The sequence below is a fragment of the Archocentrus centrarchus genome, chromosome 22 (genome assembly GCF_007364275.1).
Source record: "Archocentrus centrarchus isolate MPI-CPG fArcCen1 chromosome 22, fArcCen1, whole genome shotgun sequence".
Taxonomy (NCBI): Eukaryota; Metazoa; Chordata; class Actinopteri; order Cichliformes; family Cichlidae; genus Archocentrus; species Archocentrus centrarchus.
This window is the reverse complement of record NC_044367.1, coordinates 12,708,798-12,730,652: the sequence shown is the minus strand read 5'-3', so window position 1 is coordinate 12,730,652 and position 21,855 is coordinate 12,708,798. Positions and strand designations below refer to the sequence as shown.

Genomic DNA, 21,855 nt, shown 5'->3' with positions numbered 1-21,855 from the left:
GACGATTAAAATAACTTTAAATGTTAGCAGCCCACTCTCGGCTGCTATAACATGCTAAATTGCTTCTTTGAAGAGAAATGGGAGCTCCTGTTACGAGCACACGTGTCTAAAAAATAAGTTTGAATTGCGGTTGCTATATTTGTAGGCTAGCGAGTGAACCATCTCGATGGCACAGTACCTTTGATGACAATAAAATCGGTGTCAGTGTAGGTGGAGAGATGGCGACCCAGCCCTCCCTAATAACATATTTTTTGACATTATGTGCGGAGAACATTAACCAGTCCCACAGTTGTAAATCGACCCCGGATTTTGATTCGCAGTCCTCCGGGCAAATTAAAGTTAAACGTGAGCGATGCTGCGCTCGTATAAATGCCTTCTCTCATTTACAGCAATTCACACGCGAAGGGGGAGGGGGGGGGGCATGACGTAAGGGGTGTTTTTGGTAGTATTCATTTGAGAAAAAGACAAAAATGAACCAACTGATACTTGCGTAAAAGCGAACAGTAAGGCCTGTATCTAACCTATCTGCACTGGTCCTTTATAGCTCCATATAAAGAGGTTAAACATTATTTTGTAAATAGTCACCATCTGTAAACTAAGGATATTTATATCCTCACATAGACATAAATTATATTACTCTTAAATAAATACATATTGTCAGTAGAAATCTATTTATCTATCTATCTATCTCCAGTGTGCCCTTACTCCTTCAGTCGTGACACTGAAAGGAAAACAGTGAAGTTGAACAACCTGAAAGGTGTGCAGGTGCACTGTGCGCGTTATGAAAATGAAGTGTTTTTGCAAACACAGGACATGCCTTTTGTATATGAAAATTAACTGTTGAGAACAGTCACACAGCTACTTTTATTCTTCATCTGCCATCAGCGCCATCTAGTGGTTTACAGCAAATTTTCCTTTTAGCCTGCTTTGGTACAAAGTATTGGATATATATTAGAAATGGGATCATAAATAAAGAATGTACATTTTCTCTGACGTTGTCATAGTTTGTGGCCATTTTTTTTTTCCTGAAATAATCCAGTTATTGCTGTTTTGGTTAAAGCTGTAAAGTTGGTGTCTGCACCTGGCCACAGTAGCCAATAGAGGGCAGCACGTACTTATAAACAGCTGCGGTTGCTTTTTCACTAGTCCTGCCTCATAGTGAAGCTTTAGGGGTAACACATACATAAAAATGTATTGTATTATATTTAGATTTATAAATCAAAGCAGGAAAAAAAAATACACCACGTGCTTTACGGTCTTCAGTGAAACGTAACTATAAATAAATACAATCATGTCATAGTGACACTAGCTTGATCAGAACAGACTGATTCAGGATGGCACAGCTCAGTGGAGTCCCAAAGTGCCATTGAATCAAATGCAGGGTGGTGGGTGAACACAGCTCGCTGATCTTTTGTTCCATCCCACCACAAAATGCATCACCTTGTTACACACAACATGCAACAGTTGCTGCAGCTATAGGGCCTAGAGGCCAAATGGAGGGTGAAAAGATTAAGAGCGCACACAGAGGAGCACTAAACACTAAAGACTTTCAGTTTCCCTGGAGGACAGATTAAGTGTCACAACTTCCTGTTTCTTAGCCGGGAGCTGGAGGAAGAGGAAAAATGAAGCAGAAAGTCAAAGTCAAAGGGAACATTTGGATCATCAAAGGACACCCTTTAACTGAGGCTACTAAAAGCTGATTCTCAGGAAACTGCTCTTTTTGCTTTCAAATGACATTAAATCACACGTCTCATATTGCAGTTATCATTATTTGATGATGCCCAGTGTGTGCAAATACACACAAGCAGGTACTGACAGCATCCCTAAAAGCGCCTTCAAAATGTTTTGTAAGAGTATAGATTGGATTGGATTTTAAAGCATCACATTTTTTCAGAGGTCTTTGCTGCTGTCAGGGGTGGAAGCTCCGAGGTCAGAGTTACTGGATTTATTTATTTATTATCTGTTTGTGAAGTCTTTTATGACTCTAATATAAATACTGGCTCTCTGCCATGCATAATTCTAAACCAGTCAACACAGGAGTGTAAATAAGCTCAAGTGCATAAGCATAGTCATTAATATTTGCGTGTGTGTGTGTTATGTCCTTGTTTAAGAGGCTTGTGTTTCTTTTCTTTTGCATCTGTTTCTTACACTTGCATGTTTTTCACTCTAACACTTCACCTACATTATTACTCTCACCTCGTCTTTTGCTTTTAAAACTGCATTTTACAGTTTTCTTTGAAATCACTTTAACTGTGTGTGGCAGAATGACTCGGCATATTTTTTTGTTTTTGTGGTTGTGCGCGTATGCGTGTCTGCCTGTGAGGAATGGGCATGCTCAATTATTTAACAATCGCTGGTGTATCATAAGGTTTTCTGAAGCTGCAAAAGGATTCCATGAAATTTTAAAGAAAAGCTGCGCGTGCAAGAAAGAAAGCGGCTTACATAAGATTACGCGGGAGAGCAGAACTGTGTAATGAATTGTCAGTTGATTCATTCACTTAGGAGCGTGTGAGACTGGATGGCATCAGTGCCTTTGTTATTTTAAGCTATTTATTTATATCAAGGACTTCTGGAGATTGCAACTTCACTGCCCTATACGCTCCTGGAACACTCACACACACTTCTTGTGCTGCGGCACTTATATAATTACCATTAATCATTCACAATTACACAAAGACAACTGTGCTTTTGTTCTTTACCACTGATATCTAATTAAATCGCAAAAAGAGACGCAGTTTGTTAACTTGGCATTGCCATGGCTACACCATCCTATTTGTCACAGACTCTCTTACAAACTGATGCTGCCTAAAGAGCATGGAGAAAAGAGAGCAGAAGAGGTGGTGAGAAAGAGCAGGGAGACACTTTCAATGAACCATTTAAACGGTTGTAGCACATTGTGAATGGTGGCAGAGTTAAGTCCAGGCAGGGTACTGCACATTCACACGTGTGATAATCCCTGCATTCAGTCTTCTATTTCTTCTACTTCTTTTTTTTTTTTTTTTTTTTTTTTTTAGCTCCACTTCCAAAAAAGTTCCCTTTCACTGTATTACTAATGTTTGTTTACAAGTAAAGCTGCGGCAGATCTGCTGAGTGGTGGCAAAGCTCCTTATTTAGTCAGTAGCTCATGTTTTGCACTTATTTTTGCTCCTCAGGAGACTTGCAGCCTTTCTCTTTACATATCAGAGAGGAAGTGCCTTTGTGTTTGGGGGTCAGGCCTGACTCCCAGTGCTGGACGAGGCTTCTTGAAATAGAACAAGTCCTCAGAGATGGACATGTACTATTTAACACCACAATCCGATATGTCTGAAGAGCACGTTCTCTTCCCCCTCCTCTCGCTTCCCTTTCCATTTTGGTTTAGCAGCAATGCCTGCAGACACAGACAGCTTACTTGGCACAGCAGAGTGTCGATGGTTTTAATGGTTCTGCAGTTCCCAGTGGGAATTTTCTGGGAGCGCATTATCATCATCACTCAAAATAGTCGAGTAGTACAACCTGCAGGAATAACTGAGCTGTTGTTTAAGTCTGGGGCCATGTTTTTTTAAATCAGTAAACACTGTTTTAAGCTATTGCTGACAGACAATTCCCAGCTTTGGGATACTGGAAAATTTCATATATATATATATATATATATATATATATATATATATATATATATATATATATATATATATATATATATATATATATATATATATATATATATATATATATAAAAATTACATGATCCTTTGTGGCCATCTTCCTGATGTATTCTTGGATCTTTGTTGTTTCATCTAGGATCATGGTTCTGACACTCACTAGTCCTCGGCCTCCTTCCTTCCGCTTAGCGTACAGTCTCAGGGTGCTGGATTTGGGGTGAAACCCTCCATACATGGTAAGGTGCTTTCTTGTCTTGACATCAGTGGCTTCCATCTCCTCCTTTGGCCAGCTTATTATCCCAGCAGGGTATCTGACAACTGGAAGGGCGTAGGTGTTGATAGCCCGGATCTTGTTCTTCCCATTCAGCTGCCTCTTTAGGACTTGCCTTACTCTCTGAAGGTACTTGGAGGTTGCAGCTTTCCTAGCAGCCTCTTCATGGTTCCCATTTGCCTGTGGGATTCCAAGGTACTTGTAGCTGTCTTCAATGTTGGCAATGTTGCCTTCTGGTAGTGCAATCCCCTCTGTTCCCTCTCTTTGTTACCATTCAACTACACTTCTCCAGTCTGAATGACATTCCAATGTCATTGCTGTAGATCCGTGTGGTGTGGATCAATGAATTGATATCTTATTTACTCATGACATACAGCTTGATATCATCCATGTACAGGAGGTGGCTGATGGTTGCTCCAGTTCGTAGTCGGTATCCATAGCCAGTCTTGTTGATGATCTGGCTGAGGGGATTCAGGCCTATGGAGAACAGCAGTGGGGCCAAAGCATCTCCTTGGTAAATCCTGCACTTGATGGTGACTTCTGCAATGGGCTTGATGTTGGCCTCTAGTGTTGTTTTCCACATTCCCATTGAATTCTTGGTGAATGCTCTTAGGGTTCTGTTGATCTTGTATAGTTCCAGGCATTCCAGGATCCACATGTGCGGCATTGAGTCATAGGCTTTCTTGTAGTCAATCCAGGCGGTGTACAGGTTGGCCAGTCTGATCTTACAGTCTTGAGTAACTGGTTTTTTGCTCCCCTGGCATCTCTGCCAATTCCTTTCTGGGCCCTGTTCATATATTGAGCAATGTGCCTGTTCATCTTAGCTGCTATGATGCCTGACAGGAGTTTCCGTGTTGTGTTGAGGCAGGTTATTGGCCGGTAGCTGGATGGGACCAGTCCCTTCTGGGGATTGCTGTGGATCAGAAGTGTCTGGGCTTCAGTCAGCCATTCCAGGTGTGTCTCATCCACTAGCAGCTGGTTCATTTGTGCTCCCAGGCACTCATGGAGTGCAGTTAGCTTCTTTAGCCAGTAGGTGTGAATCATGTCAGGGTCTGGTGCTGTCCAGCTTTTCATATTTGAGACTCTGTCTTGGATGTCTGCCACTGTCATGGTTACTGGAGCCCGTTCAGGGAGGTTGCTGTGGTCTGCTCTTAGATCCACAAGCCACTGAGCATTGTTATGAGTTGCAGCCATCTCCCATATGCTCTTCCAGTACTGCTCCTTCTTCAGCCTTGGTGGGGGGTGCTGTTCTGACATTGTTCCCCATTACTGAGAGGACACCATGAGTACACCGACCTATTGTTGCAAAGACAGTAATGGATAACTAACTACATTATCCAGCTGTTTTATGTATATATATATATATATATATATATATATATATATATATATATATATATATATATATATATATATATATATATATATATATATATATATATATATATATATATATATATATATATATATATATTGCAGAAAATAAAAGAACTGCAGAGGAGAAGAGAGGAGAGGAGATTTACTAACACTCCAAATAATTAGCATGATGTGCCCCAGCTAGACTGCTGAGTGCAAACAAACATGAATTTCCTACAACAATACGTGTGGAAACAGCTTTTTTCAGTGGGAGAAACAGGAGCTCTCCCAGCTCATTGTTTCATTTTCTGCCCACACTCAGCTGAAGGGTGGGGCAATCGTTCATTTACCCTCACTTACAGTCTGACTTTATTTAGTCTCCTGATGTCTCTATTTTTCCCCACTCACCCATGCTTGCTGCCATCTTACTTAACGGGGATAACAAACAGGTGGCTGATCTTGTGCCGATAGTGTAAGACGAATAGTTTAAGTGTCCAATGTATATGCCCAAACTGATTTTCAAACAGGTTTTACAGCTGCTTTTGTTTGTATTTTCCGTGGTTCTGACAATGAATGCACAAAATATTTAATGGATCCTTGAAATCCACCATACAACATTTTAGCTTGTGATCTTCTTGTTTTTTCCAGGCCTAGATTCACTTCATGGCCAGCACACCAAAGTACAGAAGCACTGCTCAAACCAATGCAGCATGCAAAGTGGAAACACAATAGTGGCTTCAGGGGAGGGTAAGAGTGGGAGTGTAACTGGGAGTGAGCGCAGCAGAATTTAAGGAGGCCTGTCAGTTTTCACACATGTCCCTGTAATATTCTCATTTCAATGTCAAAAGTGTATTTAAAAAAAAAAAAAAAGGATACAACATTTCAGTGTTGCTCTTGTGTGTGAGGTAAACAATCCTCCATAAAGTGCTTTTCAAAATCAAAATCTTCCTTTAAATTGTAAACAGCTTCTTTCCAATAAGATGGATAAATTCAGATCAATGATAGCAGCATTCATAACAGCACTGTTGACTGTTAGCTAGAAAATCAATAAGCAGAGAGGAGCATCAGTTAATGTTAATCAGAAAATGTCTTCTTTAGACTAACCTCACACTGAGTCATCATGGATACTTTTAATAACCAAATTGTGGTGGATATAAAAATGTCCCAGTTGACCTGAGTATTGATCTGACCCAGAAAAGATGTCAAGCTTGGATTCCTTCCTCACATCGCTGCAGTGCTTTCAGTCTTTTCACCTGCTTCTGCATTATGCAGGATAGCTTTTTCTATGATTAGGTTTTCCATGTGTTTAAAAAATTCCATCTAGTCAGGAAGATGGATGAACATGATGGCTGTTAAAGCTCCAGTCTGTGAACTATTTCTGATCAGGACAGACACAATCATTGTGTTGCATGGACTGAACTCACTGGCCTTTCATTAGCGTTCCCTGGGGTATACTGACAGAGTCACTTCAGCTTCTTCTTTCTCTGGTACACCATACTATAGCATCCACCCCTAATGCACTTTGAACCCACCAGGCATTTTTGAATCCATCACTAGGATCTAAAGTGCAGCTTGTTTAAATGCCTGAGATGCTCTCATCGCATCTGTTATGGTATCATAACAAATGCAATGCAGCCTGGGAATATGCACCATGACAGCAGTCACTTGGGGGCTTGCAGGATTTTCTAGGAGGCTCATTTGGATTCAAGGTGCAGCTGAGCAGCAAATTCAGACAGAAACTACTGCCTAGTTAACTCTGTTTTAAATTCAGTTAAATTATTAGTGTGGATGAGATAGAGAAATGCAGCTCAAGGCCCTGTTAACTCAACCTACCTTAGTAGAGGATGAAGACTTATTTTAATGGATGAGATTTTACACGTCCACGTGTGTGACAAAAACAACATACTGAGTGTTTTTGCTACTTGATTTGGTGGCAAAGAATGTTGCTGTCATGATTCTAGCCTAGTAAGGGTTATCACCTTCAGCTCGTCTATCAGCACACACTGTTCTTTGTTTAGTGTAACTTCAGAAGATAGATTAATTTTTAGTTGCGGATATTAAAAAAAATAAAAGATCCAAATATCTACATTGATCAGGAGAAGAGTCCACACAGCATGTTGTGTCCTTGACAGGCATGAGGTCTTCTCAGTACACAGCAGTATACGTGCGTCCGTTCATATGTTTTCAACCCAGAGATACAAGGAATGAACTGCTGAGATCATTCAGAGATCATTATCACTTTTGTGTGTGTGTGTTTTTTTGTCCTGTCGTTTAACAGCTAATATCCTGTGGTATGTGTTTGGGATTAGAGGAGAAGAGTAATATACGCAGCCACTGAGCTTTTATTAATTCAGAAGTCTCACGTCGCCCCAGGGGATACTGAACAAAATAGGATGTTACTGTGTCAATGAATGAAGCAAGTCAAAATGTACTTTCACTCAGAGTGGAGCTCCTTCTAAGCAGTGGTTTACAAAGTGATTCTCATTCACCTATTTGCTTTCCATCAGGATGCTTGTGGAGGGTCTGGGGACTGAACTTTCAAACCGCTCTACCACCTGAGCCATGGCCACCACTCTATGGTGTCTAGGAAACCGAGAGATGGGGGACAGGTTGACAGGATATAATGAAATACAGTGACATTTGATATGCTCAGGCTCACAGAGCCAAATCCTAAGAGGACTCATAATTACTGTAAAAGCTACTCACTCCTAATGATGACAGTGAAGCAGCTGCAAAGACTCGGCTCTTTCGATCATCACTCAGATGGATGCCTGTGGTGGGGGCTGACTAAAAATGTCACGCAATTATTTGAAAGAACATGATTTCTTGGGTGTCCTTCAGGGTGGCAAGGTTAAAATGAAAATCATGAACCAGGCCATTCCTCTGTGTGGAGTGTGTGAGTCTACTCAGATTTGGATATTAACAGAAGACCCGGTGCTCTAGATTGGGTGAAAGAAATGTGTAGCCATAGCAGATGGTTTTAGGCATAACTGTTTAGTTTTAGCTGAATTATTTATTGGTTCAGTGACCTTCTTTGTGTGCTATACAGTAACATTTAAGTATGCAGTTCATATATTACAGTCAGCCATAGTGGACCAATCTCCACCAGTATATGGATTTCTATTATTGACTGAACTACATGTAATTGTTGCTAATACTGATCTTTGACCCTGATGAGCTTTTCAAATGACCTGAAGATATAAGATGAAAATGAAGATGGATGAGTTGGATTAAAAAAAAAAAACACCACTGAGATGTACTACACAGTCTACTATCAATTTTGAGATTTCTGTGCAGTGTAAAATTTGGCTGGCATTATTTTAAAAACATGCACATAAGTTGCTGAAAAAAAATATGACCTCAACCTAGCGGGGGTGACTTATACTCACTTGTTTACTTTTAGAGTACAATAAAAGTAACCAGCCAAAAGTAGCCGCCTCTAATGTTATGTTGAATCTGCACACGATGCTGAGCATAATTCTGTGTCAGTGCAGCGTCACCGCTGTGCAGACTATCCATTCATAAAGGAACTCTTGCTCCAAAATTTGTGAATTTGTAAGAAAATCTCTGAGGATCTGTAAGAAAAGATCAAGTCTGATACAGTTGACTGCCCCCCCCCCCCCCCCACCCCCAGTGCTGCTCTGCCACCTCTTGTTCTTTTGCCCTTGCCCCTCCCTTCATCTGTTCATCTCCTCCCATTAGGGAGTCCAAGTATGCGAGGCTCCCGCTCAGGTTCAGCAGACACTGTGTCCAGATCTTGCCTATCTGCAGCTGCTTCATTTGAATACTGCAACAAGCTTGTCTTTAATGAAGTCGGCAGTCAGTAATGTGGTGCACGAGATGAATTCCCCTTAGCTTGGAATATTCTCTTTTACTCACTCGTGTGTTGAAACGTTTCAGGTGCAGAATGGTTTCAATTAGCTGCAGATTATTTTAAACAAAGAAGTCATTCATTCCAAGCTGGATTGCGAGGCTATCCCACCTGCTACATGATCATGATGTCATGGCAGTCCAATTAGGAAAAAGTGACTCTCTCTCTGTCGAGCCTCAGTCCCCTTCATTACTGCAGCACGACATGCTTGTCTGTTCCTGCTAACGCTGAAATACCAAATCAGTCAAACTTTGTTGGATTTTTCTGGCTCATTTTGACCAAAAACTGATTCACTGACACACCCTGTGCCTTTCTGTGCAGGATACAAATTACAAACATCGTTTCCAAGAAAGTCTCTGTGTATATTATGACATCTGCTTTGGCTGTTGTTCTGTCTGCAGCTGTCTGGTTGCATTTGGTTTCATTTTTTTTTTTACAACTAAATGAGCTTTGGTTCTGAAGAAAAGTGAAAGTAATGCGTTTCACAACAATGCAGTGATTAATGTGGACGTTTTCAGTTTGGTTTCTCAGTAAATCATCTAAAGAGCCAACAACTACAATTCTGGCTTGTTACTCAGGGCTGTAAGTTTCTTGCATGCACACAAGCGCTATCCTGAGCTGGTGAATGACGCTTCTGTCCAGATTAATAACACAGCTGACAGCTTTTTGCTGTGGCACCCTTTTCCTTGTGGGCTGCAACAAATAAAGCTTGGTTTTAAAAAGGAAACACGGGTGACGATAGAATACAGCAAAAGTACAGTGTTGATTATTTAAGTAAAACCTACATTCATTAACAGCACACTATTGTTTAACAGTATTTCATACAACGGCATTTTATATTCCCTCACTGATATGCCTGCTTGCGCTCTTCCAGGTCCCATAAAATATAAAAATGTGCTGCTTTTTATTGTGTTTCCAACCGATTTCTTCTGGATGACCCTATACACCTGCTTTCCATTGCAGCACTTCAGAAACAGAAAGGGGAAACTCAAACTCGCACAGCAATCACTGTTTAAGTCTTCTCATGCGTTTAGAAAGGCAGATGGAACTGAAAATATCAAGTCCGCGGTGAAGAGGAGGGCTGATGTTGTTTGGTTCTGCTGCCCTAACTGACAGAGCAGCTCTGTCTCTGGATAGCAGATGTTCCCTGGAAGTGCATGTATTCATTTCATAAGGGAGTTGAGGCCAGCTAGTCAGTCAGGGTCAGCCTGGGTCTTGGGCTCTTCATTTAGCAGTTTGCCAGGAGACGCTGCAGCACTGAAAGAATGTGTGAACAGTGCCTATTTTGTGATTTAAAGACTGCCCAGGGTTTTGCCTCCGCCGCCTCTACACTATTTATACCAGTAGCTGTCCTGCCAGGGCCGAATGAGCTGGGAAACATCATCCCAAAGCCCAGGAAAAAAATTCAAGCACTCTGGGAGCAAAGGTTGATGCTGCTTTTTTGTTTTTTTCTACCTCCCGTTGACAAAAATTCAAGCATGGGAGAAACTCTTCACAGTTTCACGCTGTGCCTAATGATAGAATATTTTTTATTTTCCAAACTGGATTTTGGTAGATACAACTTTTAACATTTTTAAAAAAAAAATTAATTCCTGTGGCAAGAAAAATGGGTATTTTCCAGTTACCCTTCCCATGCATGGACACCTTATAGTCAGCAGCACATCTGAAGATAACAGATGTTCAAAGGTTTAACTGATAATCACAGCAGAAGAAGGGTGACTTTGAAAGTTCACTTAATAATGTTTGCCATTAAGCATCACTGTTAAACACTCACATTTAGTCCAGTTATTTTAGGTCTTCACCCTCTGTTTCACTGAGCCGTGATGGGAGCAGCCCTTGAATGAATCCTTGAACGCTTCAGCTACAGTTACAGTATGTATTTATATTCACAGACAGCATCTGAACAACAACCCATAATAAAATGTTAATGTGCTCCTACTGTTTAGGTATTTGGTCACAACTAAACTGGATTTAGAGATTATCTTCACAGACGATCATTCACGTGAAAGCAACTGTGTGTGTACAGAATAAGTAGTGGTTATGCCTTATTTCAATCTTAGCACAATAGAAAAAAAACCACACAGCTTAAAACCACATTTTGCACATCATGATAGTGCCGCCAGTTTGATACCCTTGACTGCTTCTCCTTTCTCCACCTTAAGAAAAATCCAACTAATAACTGTACAGTAAGAGTGATGCTTTAAATTGCTGTGGGAGATATTTGGATTAGTGCAAAAAGTGACTCATGGATAATGGAGGGTGCCCTAGCTTGAATGAATTTAACGCATGGCATATATATTTTATTCTATTGTGCATTTGTTGTATAATGATTAATTTCATTGTATGTATAATGATAATAAAGGTCTATTCTATTCTATTCTATTCTATTCTATTTAACACATACTTCCTCAGTTAACAATTTATGTCACTACTATTTGTGGGCTAAAAACACTGCATGTACTATTACTGCTAAGGTGTTTTTCCACTTTTCAACCTTTTGGTAATCCCTCCAGGGACTTATTTAGGCAGTTAATTTCAAGGATGTTCTAAATTAACTTATAATTAATATTATTTTTCACAGGATGTAAAAATGGCATGTATAAAATTACCATTGATACAAAAATGTTTGAAAGTCTGTTGAGTATGCCTCAAAAAATAGGTTTTCCCTGGAACAAATCAGCTGCTGACACCTTTGATGATGACCATAAATGCACCAGAGTTTTTTGTAGCCTAACAGATAAGTAATATTGTTTGCATGCCCTTTAATAGCTTGGTAAATATAAAATATTAGTTTACACTGAGTTGGTCAGTACTGCAAATGGATTATAACCTCTTCAAGACACACTACCATAAGAGTGAATGTTGACTAAAGTGAAGTCATAGTTGCTTTTTATTATGTTGCTTTTATCAAATGTAAAAGTTTACATCAAAGTGGTGCTCTCATGTTACTAGCACTATCGCGTTAATTCTTCATTTCAGCTCATGTTTTATTAATTCACATATATTTAAACAACCTAGTCATGGTCGTTAAAACCTCTACAGTACACTACAGCGTCCATTCATGTCACAGAAGTCAGATCACTACCAGGAAGTGATAGTTTACGAGGAGCATTTGAACGCAGCGTGCGTCCACGCCTCCCACTCGCCCGCTGGTTCTCTCCATTGGCTGGTGCGGGTTCATTGAATCCCCTCCTCTACCTTTGTCAATTCCTTGCGCTCCCGTTGAAACGCCTGCTTGTGCTTGTTGTTTCCCGGGGCTCGGAAGAAGGAGAAGTTACCTCTGCTCAGCCGCAGGTTTTTGGGGACACCGAGAGAGAGGACACCAGGATCTGCAGAGGAGCCCCCCCCACCTCCTGTGACTATCAGACGAGCTGTTAAACTGAATGGAGTAGCGGGATAAAAACGCAGGAGGGATATAACCTATCCATCACCTTGTACGCGCGGCGCGGTGAGAGCGGCAACGCCGAAACTCGTAGAGCCAGCGTGCAGCACTGCTGCTCTGGATTGTGCAGGGAGCAAACAAGGGAATAACACAAACAGAGATGGTTTACTGCCCGCTGGGACCCTCACACACACGACTGCTGCTACTGCTGCTCTGAACTTTTCTCTCCTAGAAGTGCGCAGACGAGAAGGGGGTTAAGAAAAGGAGCTTCTTCTTATCCGCAAAAGGGATTAATTATGCCGGACCAAATCACAGTAGCAGAGTTTGTGGCAGAGACCAATGAAGACTATAAATCGCCGACTGCTTCTAACTTCACCACCAGGATGTCCCAGTGTAGGAATACAGTGGCTGCTCTGGAGGAGGTGAGTGACTCTGGATGGACTGTGATTGTAGCCCCCTCTCTTGCAAACATGTCCCTAAATTACCTAAAGACAGTTATTCTTTTCTTAAATATTTGCTAATATTGGGAGGTACTGACATAAACATGCTCCCAAGGTCAGATCACCTCTATTCAGTTTGTAGAGAAATTCACCTACACATCCCTTAACCTTTTATATTCACGTTTTAGCAAGCTCAGCCGTCATTCATTACTGTTTTGGGTCTATAATGTGTCACAGTGCTTGGAACAATAATAATAAAGTTGAATTAGTTTTGCCCAACCAGAAATTAGGCCTCAAAGTATAATTAGGCCTACAGTATGTACAACATACAAACCCATTTATTATCCATAAATTGCCAATTCCCAAAAATGGATGGAATCTGAGGATGTATAGCAGAGGAGGGATCCTTTTTCCAAGAGGACTATACATGCAATAGATGCCTTATATACAGAGTAGATGAATGAGGTCAATTGGGGCAGTGAGAGGATTTTTAAGAGCGCCCCAAATATACACTAGTTTTCAGTGTTCCTGCAGTGATATGGGGAAATCATGTACTCACGTCCCAGTGCACAGAGAGCACTTTGTGTTCCTCCTTTAACTTGCAGGGCATCAGGAGGAAGGACACTTCCGCTTTGTTCCCTGACAGCCCTCTGCTGCCTCCCTCCTTCTCTTGTTGTAGTTTCCCTACTTTGTGTACTGTTATGGCAGAGCCTCGCCCTGCCTGCTGGTAAAAATAGAATTTCCCACATGAGTAGCTCCGTTTGTAATGTGTGTTAGTGTGTCTCTGCTCTGAGAATCGACGCCTTTAGGTGACACGTGGAGGAAATGGATGATTTAATTCTGGTTTCATTGAGGAATAAGTTGCGACAGACATTTTTTTATTTAAAAAAAAAAAAAAAAATAGATGACAAGATGAGGGAATCTGGTGGTAGAGATAATCCGCATATGGGCTCAGTGTCAGCTTAAGCTCCCTGATCCTCCACACCTTGGTGAGGGTTGTGGCTTTATTTTTAACGTGTGTGTGTGTGTGTGTGTGGGGGGCTGTGCAGGACTGTGCCAGGCAGACGATCACACACCTGTTCTGGCTGACAGGTGCCTTCACTTTGGCATCAGCTACCCTTCTACAGGGTTTGCTTCAAACTTTGTTATTTTCCTTTTTCCTGCTGCTTGTTTTTAAAATAGCCACTAATCTGCAGTTGGGAAGGATTTTCAGCACTGCTTGAGTGGAATGTTTTTCTGTAGAAGTAAGCATATAAGTGTTTTACTCTTTTTTTTTTTTTTTTTTTTCTTTCTTTTAAATAGCAGGTCAGCTGTAATTGGTGGCTTGTGAGGTTGAATTGCTGGGTTGAGAGACTAATTCGGCAGCTTTGTTTTAGAGTCCTGCTGCTGCTGAAGCCGCTGAAGAGACACAGAATGGCGTGTTGTTGTTTCACATTGACCTGCCCGAGCCGAGGCTCAGGGAACACAGGGCCTTATTGTTGGGGCTAGTACAGCTCGCTCGCTTTGGTCTGTTTGACCAATTAAACACTGCAGTGGAAGAGGAACACTTCCTCTTATTGTCTGCAGGCCTGCCTAGAATTTTAAACACATGCACGCAAACATAAACACATTTACATACATACGTGCATGCACAAGCACGTGCTAGTAGTGCACATCTTCTTGGTAGCTTGTCTTCAAAAAAATGACAGTCAATAGAACTGCATCCTTGGCACATTTAACCTTGAGCTTAATAATACACATGCATACTGTATAGTCATGAATCCCAAATGAAAATATTATACTGCTGTTTTCAGCCTTATATTGAGTGTCAAACCTTGTGCTGATTCTGGCCTTCTGTTTGCTGTACAGGTGCTCATTTCTTTGTTTTTACCCTTCAACTGACAGATGAGGACAGAGCGCCACTGTGTTCTCTATTGCTACAGTGGGTTCGTTTATAATTACAGAAGACAGTTGGTGCATGATGATCAGCTATGTTTGATCTGTAGATCTTCTCCATAAAATGATCATATTGAGCTATTATTTGCACGAAAAGATGGGTTTTTATGGTGCAGTAGTGTATTATTGCTTTAATTGGTGTCTTTTTTTCTGACTGTAACTTGGCGATGAGGGTTAATTTGTTAGCAGGAAGGTGTGATTACTAGTGCTGAAATCGGCTGTTCCAAATTGTGTAAAGTTTCTCTGCTTTATCCTCAAATATTTTTGGAGATATAAACTGTTTATAAACCTGTGCATTGTATGTCTTTGGATGGGAATAATATAGGTTGCACCTAATAATCAGTTTTCCCAACGAAGCTTGTTGTAAAGTAACTGATGGGCTTACAGTCTCCACTTCTTAAAAGACTCTGATCTTAGAAAAAGCTTTAAACACATTAACCGGAGAGAAGACGGCACCACTCTGAGATTTTATGTAAACTGGTGCACATTGTTGTGTAATTATTTCTTTCTAAACTTAATTGCATCTGACAGAATCTTAATTAGTCTAGTAGTTTTAAACTGCTGGCTATTAGGAGGCCATTCAGAGAGCTTGTGTGCATGTGTGCGCATGTGGGTGCTCGTTTGTAAAACCACAGCAATAAAAACCTGTTTATCCAGTAAGAGGATATTGGGCTTTGTGTCATGAGCCCCCCCCCCCCCCCCCCCCCCCCCACCCCCACCCCCCCGTGCTCATGCGAAACACTTGTGCTGACTTTGCTCTGAGCACACTTTTCAGCACTGGGAGATGTAGGATCTGTTTTTCTGTCAAATTTGTGTTCATAATAATCTGAATGGCAAATAGTGACTATAACAGTAGACTGACAGTGAATGAGTTGCATTTTTTCCCCCTCCGTTCCTCATGTAAAAGATGACGTTGTGGCAGTCGTTTTGTCAGTTGTCAGTGTTTTTATGAAGCAAACCAATATAACACAGACATTGCATGCCAAGGAAAAACTCATGAGCTCAACTGGAAGGAGGAACAAGCCCTGAGGGCTGATCTGACCTCTGCCCATCGATCATGCTGAAAAGTCATGTACTGAAGTCTCATTTGAGGAGAAGCTCACGAGTATGTATGTCTGAAGGTAGAAATAGGCACACATCGTAGTGGTTTCAGGCCTATTTTTGCACCTGTGACCGCCTCCCCCTTAAGTTACTAAATACTGCCAGGCAGACAGAGACACCTAAAACAATTGCAATTAATAGAGTTGTCTCCTTGAACAAATCTCAAGTGCTTTCACTTCTATCTTGGGCCACAACGTCTGGTAGATTCATGCACTGTCTCTGTGTTGCGCTTGCAGCTCACAGAGGTGTTTAAAGCATTATTGGCACGTTCATTCTGTGGTAGAGTGGCTCACTTATTGGGATCACGATGTGTGACATCAACAGTCCAAGCAAAGCGATGGCTAACAGGATACATGAGTTATGAAAGGGATGTTACTCATACTTTTAGACTGCAGAGCGGTAGTGTCTGGGGCTGTAAAACAGCCATCACTACTTGATATTCAAGACGAGCCTTTGTGTTCTCAGTCCTTTGATCATCCTTTTGCAGGCAGACACACAATATCCGTTATGACATTACAGCTGCTTTCTCATTTAAAGTTTCTTGACAGGTAGAGTGCTTGCTTCTTAAAAGTATCCCTATCTTGTTCCTGGACCTCAGTAGGTCTGTCTTTCTTTTGCTGTATAGTTATATGATCTTTGTTTTTTTTTGTTTTTTTTTTACAGGAACATGTAAACATTGTCCACAAACACAGCAAAGGAAGACAATTAATATAAGCCAACACAAAATCTTTACAAGCATGTCTTTAAAAACAGTTTTTTAAAAAGGCATTTTACAAAAGGACATCTTAAAGCTGCTTTTAATACATGAAATTCAGAAGAATTGGTCAATTTTTAAATACTGAAAAACTCTGTGAGGTAAGGCCCCAGTCACACAGGCCTAGAGACCAGTCAGCAGCCATCTGGGGAGAAATGTGGATTCCCTGACCCAGTGGTTGCTGGAGGCTGCTAGCAGTCACTGTGAAACTGATTGCTAAAGCCTCATTTATGCAGGTATAGTGACCTCACCAGCAACCACCAATTGCTAGGGAAAAGTGTATTTTCCGTGAACAAATGTGGTTGAAGTTGCTGGCAGTCACTATCATGAAATTGGTCGCAAAGCGGCACATGGTGCTGCACCAGAAACCTTATTGTCATTGATTTGGTCACTAGGAGGTTGTGGTGGTTGGCTGTAGTTATCATGGAAGATGCCAGCTTCTCTGCAAACACCTCTCATTTATTCTCCGAGCAACAGTGAAACTTGAAAAAGTGCAACTCAAACAGGAAATAAAACATTTGATTTCAAAGTAAAAGTTGCACCTTACTGCTGCAACCAGCATTTTATAAAAGGTGCATCTTTTACTTTGAAAGTGAGCATTCTCTGTTTCTGGTTTGCCAGGGGGGTTGCCAACTGGTCGAAAGGCCATTGTGACTGAGACTTAAAGGGAGCTGCCAGGTGCCGCATGCAGGATCCAGCGTTAATGGTAGCCGTTTACTAACTGTTAATCCACAGGCTTATTAGTGGCTCTATTTGTACATGGGCGCATACAGATTTTATACCAGGCAGCTAGCAGGTTAAAGACCAACTGATGTCCAATCAGACGGTTGGAAATTCGCATTTTTACATGCGCTTCCATTGGTTCGAGAGCCTCAGGGCTGCAGAGCTGAAAACGGCTCAAGTTACTGAGCCAGAAGGTTTAATGAACCATGACACGGAGCAACTAGAGGCCCAGTCTGAAGCTGTTTAAATGACTTCAAGTTTCTTGAACTGTTAAAACGTTAAGTTTCTTGATGTAATGGTAATGGTAAATGGCTGCTGCATGGTTTATACCCTCTAATACACCCACTCACTAGGCGTCTCCTTCTGGCCTCTTTCTCATTGTCAAGTTTATTCATTTTTCTCAGATGAATAACGGGTATTTATAGCCAAGCCAGTTTTTAATGGATTGTTCCTGGTGTTGAGGGCAGTTGGGGGTAACTCAGTCTTGAAGTCTAGCGTCATTATTCATCCATCTGGCTATTAATTCTTCCAGAGGTCCATCATTCTGGCATGCCAGCTATGCATTGTAAGGCCTGATGAATTATTTGCACTTGATTTTGTAGTGAGATTATTGGCAAGTGTCTCTAGGAATGGAAATGGCATTCACAGCATGCACTGGTGCTGGCTCTGCAGCCCATACCAGTCTGTAGTCTGGTTCTCACAGACTGTTACTAACTTTTTTAATGTTGGTGTGCAAGATGGGGATGTGGCTTGTTTAAAAAAAAAACAAACAACCCCCCCCCAAAAAAACGGCAGCTGATGACTGCCTGCTGTGAGTCTTTAGCCTCTCATCTCTTTATAGCACCTCTAAGCCTAATCTGAAGCCACCAATTGTTAATGGGTATGTGCTCTAACTTGACGCTACCTTTTTTTTTTTTTTTAACATAAAGATGATATCTCATCTAATTTCCAGTTTTGCTTTGCATAACCGGTTGTAGCAGAACAAAACATTTATTGTTCTTTGCTGCCATTTGCGTTGACATCTTTTATTTAAACAGTTTGTGGTGGATGTGTCAACATCTGAAGACAAATGTGGTCTTGTTTTTTTACATGTGTCACTCTGTTGACTTGTGTTGATCTTCCAGTGGCTCCCGGGCCTAAAGACAACATTCTCCTTTCCTGATTCCTGCCCCATACAAGGCGCTGTTGCTGTTAACGGCCGTGACCTGGTCAGGGACAACAGCTGTCCCCCCCCCCCCCCCCCCCCCCCCCCTTGGAACAGGTGGCCTGGAGGAAAGTTTTAACAAGCCTTCAGACAGAAGGATTATCGATGCAGGGACAATCCACATCTAATAGCTTTAGAGGCACACAGTTGGATCTATGAGCTCTTACACATATGGCCTAAATGTGCTGTCTGGTCCAAGTGAGCAGCCCAAACCCCCAGCCACCTTGGCCAGTCTTCAGTATACCACCTAAGAAGCTTAATGATGCTTTCAGTAATTGAAATGGGATTTCTGGCAAGATCACAGCACTCTTGTCTCCTTCTTTCATCCTACTCTATCCGTTGTCCCTTGACTTTGCCTTAGCTGTACTTAAGGCACCAGAATACGCCAAGCATGCTGAAGCAAAACCAAATCTTGGTAAGAGCTCTTGGATTTTTAGTCAACTAGTTTTTATTTTTAGCTCATTTTTAGGAAACTATAATAATCTTGCTTGAATAGCCACTCATGGAATAATTAAAGTTGATGTGTGGGGAAAGACATGTTGCATGTGTCTGATTAAACACTCGCTTGTGACTATAAGTGTGGTAAGAATCCCTTTTCATTATCTGTGTAGGACTGCTAACTCAATGATTCCCAAGGGTTTCAAATGGGAGGTGCCTGTCCAGCCTCCGGGGCCTGGTAATGCAGTGTTTTGTGTTATCATCCTCAGACAGACTCTGGTCAGGACTCTTTATGATGTACCTCATTATGATCTATTAGCAGCAAGCCTCCCAGTCCTGTCCCAGTCTATTGAAAGCAATGATCCTTCTTATCCCCCGTGACTTTGACTGTTAGGATGTGATATGATTTTATTCAGTTTTGTATGCAGCTTAGACTTGTGCATGCACGCATCAGGACTTTGTAGTGAATACATTATCTTTTATTGCAGCCTGTTAGTAACCGTTAGACCTAATAAGTCTATTTCGTTTGGAGACAGGGTGAAAACAGGCCCACAGTCCAACATGGTGAAAAGGACTGAGGTTAAAGGACAAACTGGCTTCTCTCTGTCCTAAACAGAGGTTAGAGGGTTAGACACCAGGGGCACTGGGGGACGCCTGGAAATTAAAGCCCATCTCATCCATCAGAGTGTCCTGTCCCAGATTGCCCGAGACGGCTGCTTTTGATGGCTTTTGTCCCCTCACAGGCTCTACCTCTCCATTAATGAACTCCACTATTGATTTGTAGTCCTGGCCACTCTGTGCTGCTCAGGCCCAGGGTGCTGTGGGAGGGGTGAATCCTCACAGTTATGCTGTCCTGTTGTCACTTTCACTCACAGATCTGACCCAGACCTCTCTGTTTGTTCTAGCATTACCTCCTCAGAGACTCTCAAGGCAATTTTAGTTTGATTGCTCCTGACTCACTTGGGGCCGAAGATCAGTTGCACGATGCTGTACGCAAAGCTCGCAGTGCACTGGTAGTTAGGAACTTGGTGTGAAGCTTCCACTGGATTCTGCACCACCGTCCTTCCAATGTTGTATTACAAAAACCAAGACAAATACATTTGATTTCTGATTGGTATTTCTTGCTTTGTTAGAGACCAGTCCCCATGGTAATGACTGTGCAGCCTTAATAATATCTGTAATGAAAGGAGCCTTATCAGCACAAGTCAGATAACAATACTCTAATACAGATACTACTTTATATTGAATAGTAGGAAGGATTTTTTTAAATTTTTGTTGGAGTTTTTCTCTTTAAAGTCTGCTGCAGTACTGAAAACAGTGATATCTACTCAGATTTTACCAGGGAAGCAGGTTTTTATCAGTAGAGACTGCCGGAGTCTGAGACTCTTCAGATCGTCTGTGTCATGGAGCTGAATGGGTTCATGTCAATCGAAGCTCTTTTTTAAGTTCCCGGCGGAGTTCAAAGGGAGCTGTGCGAAATGCAGGTCTTCCTTTTCTGTATGTCTGAAGTGCGCTCTCAAGCCAACAATAGCACACAAACACAATTGCAGTCTCTGTTCTGTTTTAAGGCAGAATTTTCCAGGAGAAAGCAGGTCATCCCCCCCCCCCCCGTGTCTCTCTCAGGCATCGTGTGGTAACTGTTTGTCTCTGGCACAGCAGTTCTGACCTCGTGAAGCTGACACAAGCATCTGTGTGAAAGGAAGCCAAGGAGAAACTCTAAGGTGAAGTCAGAGGGGTTTTTTTTTTTTCCCCTCCTCAAAGTGCAGCACATTTGGTCCTTATTTCCTCCAGCCTCTCCTCCAAACTTTTATCAGCCTCCTGCTACTTTATAAACTTCTCGAAATACTCCCCCTCAAAGTCAGGCAGACCATTTTAGCGGGTTTTAAATACATGGCGCCATCAGGGTCTTATGTCTGCTACTCATTTAACCCTTATTTTTTATTATGTTTGAAGACATGCACATAGTGTGGTGGGGACAAATGTTAAAACAGTGAAGCAGACTTGAATCTGTTCGTGTCAGACCGGGGCTCTGAAAAGTCCGCTTCTTCATACACATCACTTTGAGGCAGCTCAACTGTTTGGGGAAGGCGAAGGAAAACAAAAGTTCTGCTGAGATCTCTCACCTTGTAAAATGTAAAAACACCCTGAAAAATGCCTCAGGACTTAATGTGAAAGTTTGTTTTCTCTGCCACTTAAAGTGCAGTTGATGCTGTCATCCAAGTGTGATTTCTGGCAGCTGGTAGTTAAGGCTGTGGTCTAACAGCGGTCTTTGTAGTATTCACCGAGGAGCTATAAAGCAGCAAGTGTGCCGGTGCTAAAGTACCACAGGACTTGTGGGTGGATAAGATCTTTCAGAAACTTGCAGTCAGGCAGAAAACTTGAACAAAACCTTGACCAAAACTTCCCAAGTGAGCTCACACTGGAAGTTATTAGGTTCCCTTGAAAAGAAAAAAAAAATACACATTTTTGGAAGATATTGTGCTGGAGTCTTCATCAGCTCTGTCTCCGCAGATCCCCAAATGCATGTTTTTTTTTTTGTGTTAATGAGCTCATGTCAGCGTGGAGTTTTCCATGCTGCCCTCGGGCAGACTGACTTCTCACATCTCAGCAGCCGAGGGCACAGAGAAGGCCTGCAACCATGGCCTGTTAGCAGTCAGCTCAACGGAGCCCACTTCTGTCCAAATATTGACTTTTCTCACTCAGCACAGAGAAAAGTTGTGAATGAAACTCTTGAAAGTGTTT

General features: G+C 41.7%; 1 protein-coding gene across 3 annotated transcripts in view; it reads left to right on the top strand.

The window, feature by feature from the left end:
* Window positions 1–12,285: 12,285 nt before the first annotated feature.
* Window positions 12,286–21,855, top strand: part of asap2a (ArfGAP with SH3 domain, ankyrin repeat and PH domain 2a) — a 61,018-nt gene continuing 51,448 nt past the window's right edge. For all 3 annotated transcript variants that reach the window (XM_030718586.1, XM_030718585.1, XM_030718584.1), the window contains exon 1: window positions 12,286–12,940. In XM_030718586.1, coding sequence (XP_030574446.1) covers window positions 12,815–12,940 — 126 coding nt within the window. In that variant the 5' untranslated portion in view covers window positions 12,286–12,814. The remainder of the gene's footprint in view (window positions 12,941–21,855) is intronic.